The sequence below is a fragment of the Pyrenophora tritici-repentis genome (assembly GCF_003171515.1).
Source record: "Pyrenophora tritici-repentis strain M4 chromosome Unknown M4_contig_00022, whole genome shotgun sequence".
NCBI lineage: Eukaryota > Fungi > Ascomycota > Dothideomycetes > Pleosporales > Pleosporaceae > Pyrenophora > Pyrenophora tritici-repentis.
In genome coordinates, this window is record NW_027093985.1 from 39,644 (window position 1) to 47,252 (window position 7,609).

At 50.2% G+C, this 7,609-nt stretch overlaps 3 protein-coding genes across 3 annotated transcripts; 1 reads left to right on the top strand and 2 right to left on the bottom strand.

The window, feature by feature from the left end:
* Nucleotides 1-87: 87 nt before the first annotated feature.
* On the top strand, nucleotides 88-2,081 carry PtrM4_152340 (uncharacterized protein; the record flags this gene model as incomplete). The annotated part of the gene is made up of 3 exons (XM_066110175.1): nucleotides 88-1,365; nucleotides 1,465-1,957; nucleotides 2,053-2,081. The coding sequence occupies 3 exons, from the start codon at nucleotides 88-90 to the stop codon at nucleotides 2,079-2,081; spliced, it is 1,800 nt and encodes a 599-aa protein (XP_065958815.1).
* Nucleotides 2,082-2,410: 329 nt separating this feature from the next.
* PtrM4_152350 (uncharacterized protein) lies at nucleotides 2,411-3,175 on the bottom strand (the record flags this gene model as incomplete). Its single annotated transcript, XM_066110176.1, has 1 exon — nucleotides 2,411-3,175. The coding sequence occupies one exon, from the start codon at nucleotides 3,173-3,175 to the stop codon at nucleotides 2,411-2,413; it is 765 nt and encodes a 254-aa protein (XP_065958816.1).
* A 478-nt stretch (nucleotides 3,176-3,653) lies between these two features.
* Nucleotides 3,654-5,024, bottom strand: PtrM4_152360 (ComEC, membrane metal-binding protein; the record flags this gene model as incomplete). Its single annotated transcript, XM_066110177.1, has 3 exons — nucleotides 3,654-4,034; nucleotides 4,157-4,588; nucleotides 4,698-5,024. The coding sequence occupies 3 exons, from the start codon at nucleotides 5,022-5,024 to the stop codon at nucleotides 3,654-3,656; spliced, it is 1,140 nt and encodes a 379-aa protein (XP_065958817.1).
* Between the last annotated feature and the right edge of the window lie 2,585 nt (nucleotides 5,025-7,609).

Here is a 7,609-nt window from a genome sequence, read left to right on the forward strand (position 1 = left end):
TGTTGCGGACTGTGAGCAGACCCCAGCGGCCGCAAGTGGACGACCGATCGGCTGCGGGAGGCGTTGAAGCGCGAGAGCCGGATCGCGATGGGCCAGGAGTGGACGTTTGCCGGGTACCGGGAGATGGCGATTGGCATCAGCCGGCGGTTTTTGCGTGGATCGACAGCGTTCCAGGCAGATGAGGGCGAGGAGAACAAGGAGTGGGCTGAGGAGCAGGCAGGAGATTCGATTGCCGACGAGCAGGCGGGCCATACGTCGCACGTGGCGGGACTGGTATACGCGCGAGGGATCATGGAGCAGTCAGGGGCCGTGGCGGATAGGCGGCAGCAGTTCCGGGCATCGAGCACGGATTGGCATAGATTTTTGGGCTTCCAGGCAGGCGTGGACGACCAGAGAAGAAGCAGCAAGCGGAAGAGAGCGCCGTTTGAGAGCGAGGCAGACGAGGCAAGGGTGGATCGGTGGCAGCGGCTAAGGAAGATGGACGCGAGGGCGCAGCTGAAGCGCATGATGGGCGAAAAGGCCGAGTTCCGGGGCGTTCAGGAGGCAGCGATCAAAGCCATCACAGCAGGCGAGAGTCCCGTAGTAGCGGTGATGCCGACGGGGGCAGGCAAGAGCTTGTTGTTCATGTTGCCGGCGTGGGCAGAGCAGGGCGGCACGACGGTGGTGGTAGTGCCGTTGATCGCGTTGCGTGGCGACATGGCACAGCGGTGCAAGAAGCTAGGGATATCGTGCGTAGAGTGGCAGAGTCGGCGTCCGCCAGACGCAGCAGCGGTGGTGTTAGTGACGCCCGAGTCGGCAGTTGGAGAGGAATTTGCAACGTTTTTGAACCGGCTACGAGCGACGCGGCAGCTAGATCGGATTATTATCGACGAGTGCCATATTGTGTTAAACCGGCAGTACACGTTCCGCAAGCAGATGCAGCAGCTAGGCAAGCTGGTGGCTGTAGAGACGCAGATGGTCATGTTGACAGCAACGTTGCCACCCAGCGAGGAGGACGAGTTATTCCGGCGAATGCATTTTGAGCGTGGGCAGGTAAGAATGTTTAGGGCACCGACAGCACGGAGCAACATAGCGTACCGGGTGGTAAGGGTAGAGAAGGAGAGGAAGAGACAGGAGGTAGAGGCAACGGTGTTGGCGATGGTACAGCAGAAGGTCCGAAAGTATAAGAGCGGCAAGATTGTAGTGTACGGCAACTCAGTGCCAAAGGTCAAGGGGTTAGCCGAGAAGCTCAAGTGCCATGCGTATCATCACCACGCGGTTGGCAAGGCAAGCATGTTGGGGGAGTTCATGGGCGGCAAGCAGCGGGTGATTGTGGCAACCAGCGCGTTGGGCATGGGAGTGGACGTGCCCGATATCCGGTGCATTGTCCACATGGATTGGCCGTTTAGCGTGTTGGATTACGCGCAGGAGAGCGGGCGAGCCGGGCGAGACGGGGAGCGGAGCGAGGCGATCATGATGGTGCAGGACGGCGAGCAGCGAGCGGCGGATGACAAGCAGGGGGAGGCGGAGCAGCGGTTGGTGCGAGCATACGTCGAAGGCATAGACGAGGCGGCGACATGTAGACGGGTAGTGTTGGACGGGTATTTGGACAGGCGCGAGGCCGAGCGAGCTCGGTGCGAGGAGGGAGAGGAGAGGTGTGACGTATGCATGAGAGCCGACGGGGAGGAGATGGAGGAGGAGGAGATGGAGGAGGAGGAGATGGAGGAGGAGATGGAGGAGGAGATGGAGGAGGAGATGGAAGAGATGGAGGAGGTGGAGGAGGTGGAGGAGGTGGAGGAGATGGAGGTGGTGGAGGTGGCCGAGGGCGGCAGCAGCAACGAAGAAGAGGCGGAGACATTGGAGAGGGAGCAAGAAGAGGCGCGGCAGGCGTTTAATCAGCAGCAACGAGAGCAAGGCGGCCCGCGACAGAGATTGATACAGCAGCGGCAGCAGGAGTTCGCCGACGTCGAGTGGCTGCGTAGGCAGCTGGCGCAATGGATAAACCGGTGTGGGTTATGCGAGGCGGTAGGGCAAGGATCGAGCGCACACGACGTACGGCAATGTTGGCGACAGGAGAGCCAGCGGATCAAGGAGTCGATTAAGAGGATGGAAGAGACAATTAAGTTTGAGCGTTATTCGGGCTGTTTTTGGTGTGGAGTGCCGCAGGAGATATGCAATCGGTGGGAAAGGAATAGTTTTGGGCGATATCAGAGAGTCCAAGACGGGGATTGCCAGTATAGAGGGGTATTAATAGGCGGGTTATTAAGTATAGCATTAGGGCGGAGCGAGGTAGGAAACCGATGGACGGCGCGGTTAGAGGAGTTCGGGGTTAGTAATTCAGGAGCAGGGCCGACGTTGTTTGAGTTTTTAGGAAAAAAGCGATTGTTAGAGACGGTTGAGAGCAATAACTTAGCAGGAGAGTTTTGTTGGATTACAAGATTAATAGGCGAGTAGAGGAAATATAGAGAGTTGTAACGTTGACGAGGGTAGCTCCAACAGCTCGAGTAGGTCGGATAGTGTAAGCAGCGATAAAGGCAAGAGCAGCAAGATCAGCGAGAGCGTAGGCAGGGTTAGCAGCAAGAGAGATAGCAGCAACAGTGACGATAGTAGCAGCAGTAAGAGTAGCGACGAAGGCGAGGGCAGCGAGAGCAGTGATCAAGGCGAGAGCAGCGAGAGTAGTGACGAAGGCGAGGGTAGTAAAGATATTAGAGGTAGCGAAAGCAGCGGCAACAGCGAGAGCAATGAGAGCAACGACAAAGACGAGGGCAGAGAAGGTAACGAGAGCGGCGAGAGCAGTAAGAGCGCAGGCAGCGTTGGTAGCGAGAGCAATAGCTGCAACAGTGGCGATAGTGGCGATAGCGAGGGCAGCGACGACGGCGAGGATGGCGAGGATGGCGAGGATGGCGAGGACAGCGAGGGCAACTTGATGGCAGGTAGCGAAAGCAGTAATAGCAGCTTGAGCAGGGAGGAAAAGCGAGGGTCGTGACGACGGCGAGAGTAGCTCCGATAGCGAGAGCAGCAAGAGCGAGAGCAGCAAGAGCGGCAAGAGCAACGAGAGCGAGGCAGGCGAGGCAGGCGAGAGCAACGAGATGGCAAGTAGCGAGAGCGAGGCAGGCGAGGCAGGCGAGAGCAACGAGATGGCAAGTAGCGAGAGCGTAGGGAGCGAGAGAGGCGAGAGAAATAAGAGCAGCGACATGATAGGTACCGTTGGCAGCGAGAGCATCGAGAGCCGCGCATATAGCGAGAGTAACGAGAACAGAGCGAGTAGCGAGAGCAGCGACGACGGTAAGGACAGCGAGAGCAGGAGCCGCAGCGGCGAAAGGAGTTGTAGAAGCCGTAGCAGCGGTAGGAAGTGAGAAGCAGCGAGAGTAGCGCGAGCAGTGGGGGACAGCAGGGACAGCGAGAGCAGTAGGGAAAGTAAGAGCAGGGGCAGAAGTAGTTATAGCGGCCGCAGGCGTAGTAGGAGCGGTGGGGAGTGAGGAGCAGAAGCGAGGATATCGATAGCAGCGAGAGCAGCGAGGACGGCGGGGATAGTAGGGATAGCGGGATCAGCTGTGAGAGAAGCGAGGATAGCGAGAGTAGGAAAGCAGGAGCCGCAGGCGCGATAGAAGTAAGAGTAGCAAGAGCAGTAAGAGCAGGATGTGTAGCCGCGAGGATAGAGGCAATTAAGGTAATTAAGGTGATTGCGATGATTGCGAGGACAGTAAGAGCAACAAGGGCAGCGCAAGAAAGGGGCGAACGGCAAGGGAATTAACTATTAAGTTAATTGTAGCGATTGCAAGGACAGCGGGAACAGCGAGGATAGTAAGGGCAGTAAGGGTAGAAAGGACAGCGGAAGCAGCGAGGACAACGAGGACAGCGAGGATTGTAAGGACAGCGGAAGCAGCGAGGACAACGAGGACAGCGAGAATTGTAAGGACAGCGGAAGCAGCGAGGATAATGAGGACAGCGAGGATAGTAAGAACAGCGAGGATAGTAAGGACAGTAAGAGTAGCGAGGATAGCGAAAGTAGGAGAGTAGCAGTAGCAATAGCAGTAGCCGGAGGTGTATATAAGCTGTAAGAGGTAAGAGGTAGAAGTAAGGATATTATAAGCAGCAAGGATAGCAGGGGCAGAAGCGGCAACAGGTGCAGGGTAGTAGGAGTAGTAATAAGAATATTAAGAGCAGTGCAAGTTACAAGGACAAGGGACAAAGTAAGGACAGTAGAGATAGTAAGAGTATCAGGAGCAGCGAGAACAGAAGCCGTAGGATTGATAGCGAAGATATTAAGAGCAGCAAGGAAAGCGAAAGTAGCGAGGGTAGTAAGAGCAGCGACAAGAGGAGCGGTAGCGGCCGCCGAAACCGCATTTACCGCAGGTGGAGGAGGCGTAGGAGGTAAGGGGCAGAAGAGAGCAGTAGAGACAGCGGGAACAGCGGGGAAAGCGAGAGCAGCAAGAAGGACGGGGATAGTAGAGATAGAGGAAGTGGCGAGAGCAGAAGCAGTAATAGGGAGGATTGCGGAATGCGGAGGAGTAAGAGCGGTAGGAGTAAGAGTAGCAAGAGCAGGACGTAGAAGTAAGAGCCGTAGGAGCAGGAGCAGTAAGAATAGCAGGAGTAGCAAGGGTAGGAGCTTTAAAGGCGGCAGCAACGAGGGTGTTACAAGCAGCGAAAATAATAGGAGCAGGGAGAGTGGTCGCAGTAAGGATAGCGATAGAAGCGAGGTTGGCGACAGCAGGGACAGTAGTAGTAGCAAGAATAGCGAGAGTAGCGAGAGCAATAGCAGTGAGAGCTAGAGCATTAAGAGTAGCAGCAATAAGAGCAGTAACCGTAGGAGTAGGCGCATTAAGAGTAAAAGCTGCAGGAGTAAGAGCAGTAAGGGCGGAAATAGTAGGAGCGTAATTAGCGAGAGCAGGAGCAGCGAGGACAGCAGGAGCAGCTGGAATGGCGAGAGCAGCAAGGACGGAGTGGATAGCAAGAATAGGAAGCGTAGGGGCCGCAGTGGCGATATTTGTAGAAGCGGCAGTAAACACAGGTGTAGTAGTAGCCGTAGGAGTAATAACGAGCATGTTAAAAGCAGCAAGGACGGCAGGAACAGCGGGAGTTGCAATAGTAGAACCCGTAACCGTAATTGAATAGACAGTAAGAGTGATAGTCGCGATAGAAGGAAAAGTTACAAGAATAGCAGCCGTAGCCGTGGTAGAAGCAAGAGTAATTATAATAGAGGCAAAGATAGTAACAGTAGTAAGAGTAATAAGCACAGTAAGGGTATAGTAAGAGCAAAAGTTTAAAGAAGAGTTATTTATGTTAAAAATAAGTATGCAGGTATAAAGCAAAGAAAAGAAAGATTCGAAAAGAGAGAGTATAAAGTTGGTGAGATTCATAATCGATAGATGAGGTAGGTAAAACAGGTATAGTTTGTAGTATATATTAGATAGTGTTTAAGAAAGAAATCAAGCATAGAATTAAGTAGGATTTAAGGATTAGGATTGTAGTAGAAGACAGAGCAAGTTATTAGGAATACATTAATAAGAAGATAGAAGAAAAGATTAAGTTTATATAAAAGTAGAGTCATAAGAAGAAGATATAAATAAAAAAGATATAAGAGATTATGTTTCAATAATATTAAAAAGAGATGTTAGAAAAGAAAGAAGAATAAAAGAAACCCGATATAATTTAAGAGGAGTATAGTAAAGGGAATAGAAGATAGGTAGAAGAAGAAAGAGAGAGAAAGATAAGGAAGTTTATAGAGAAGGACATAAGAAGCAAAAGATAAAGAGAAAGAAGGAGAAGTAAAGAAAATAGAAAGAGAAGTAAAGAAAAATATAGAGCAAGTAAAGAGAGAGTAGCAAGAACAGCAGTAGTAATAAGGATAAGGATAGAGTTAAGGTACAGTACAATAATGCATAGTGGGTATTTAAGCAACAGTAGTAAGACGAGGCAGGCCGTGTTGGACGTGCATACAGTAGGTAGAGTTTAAGTTTACCGACGCAGAATAGTGATAGAGGTATATAGGGTAGTAGATAATGCGATGCGGTATATAGACGGCGGTAGGCGAAGGACAGAGCCGACACAATATACAACAGTATTAGAGAACTAAGAGGTAGTAGGCAAAGGAGATAGTTGAAGAAGTATTTAGGTTGTGTTTAGTATAGCGAATGGTATAACGTGTGTATACAAGCAATAAGAAGATAATAGATACGGAGGAGATTAGACAGCAGATATAAAAGATTGTTAGTTTCGAGGGTATTTATAGCAAGGTTGTTAGGATTAGTATAGGGAAGCAAGAATAGAGTAGCATAGGGATAGATAGGAGGTTAGTAGAACAGAGAGTTAAAGTAAATTTAATAGAGGGATTCGTAAGACAGTTTTAGAGCAAGTAGGGGTTAGGGTGTACAGAAACGAATAGGTTAATAAGAGAGTTTTATTAGAGTCAGCCGTTTATAATAGAGGAGAACAATAAACAACAGAGGTTATTGCAGAGAAGGGTATAGGCCGAGGTAAAGGGAAGAAGAGAGAAGATATAGTGGCAATAGGAAAAGTTTCCGAGTTAGGGTATTTAGTAGATGTTATATAGATTAAGTGATAAAAGGGAGTAAATTAGATTAAAAATAAGGAGAGATAGAAATAGATGAAGAGGAAAGGAAAGAAGAGAGAGGAACAGAAGAGAGAGAGGGGAAGGATGGATGTGGTGGAGAGGAGAGATGAGGAGGGGCAGGGAGGGTTGGAGCAGCAGGAGCAGGAGCAGGAGCGACAAGGCGGGTGGCGGAGGTGAATACAGCAGCGGCAACAGGAGTTTAGGGAGGTAGAGTAGTGAGGTAGGGAATTAGGATGGTAGGGAATGGATAGGGAATATGCAAAGGGGCGGATAATGGGCGAAGCGAGGAAAATATAGGGAGATGTTGGTGAGGGGAGGGGGAAGTGTAAAAGAAGCGATTACGATTGTTTTAGAGCCGATTCAGTTTAAGGGTTATTAGGGGCGTTTTTGGTGGGAGGTAGAGTAGGAAAGGAATTGTTAGGGGCGGTATTAGAAGGTAAGAGATGCAAATTAACAGTATAAAGGAGTATTCACGGGGGTTTATTAGGGCAGCGTTTAGGTAGAGGGAGGTAGGAAAGCGTTAGGGGCGGGGTTAAAGGGGAGAAGAGGATTTATAGTAGATAAGACAGGGTTAGGGGTATAGAAGGAAGAAAGGGTTAGGGTTACAGAATAAAGAGAGGGATAGGTAAGAAATGAATAGAAGAATAAAAATATTCATAAGGAGATAAAGGAGGATTAGATTACAGGCAAAATAAGGTAGAAGAGCAATTCGTTAGGTAGTATGTAGAGGGGAAAGAGTGGTAATAAGATATAGAAGGCGAGTATTAGAAAAGTATTTGGAGGGGCAAGGAGGCGAAGAGAGATATAAAGAAGAGGAGGAGAGATTTTTAGTGTGTAGACAAGCGGACAAGGAGATAGACAGCAGCAAAGAGCAGTAATAAAGAGGAGATATAGTAGAGAGGAGGGTAGAGCAGTAGGAGCAGGAGCGACAAGGCGGGTAGTAGAGTTTAATACGGCAGTGATAACAGGAGTTTAGGCAGGTAGAGTAGTAAGACAGGCAATTAGGATAGTAGGGGAATAGATAGGGAATATGCGAAGGGCGGGTGATAAGCAAAG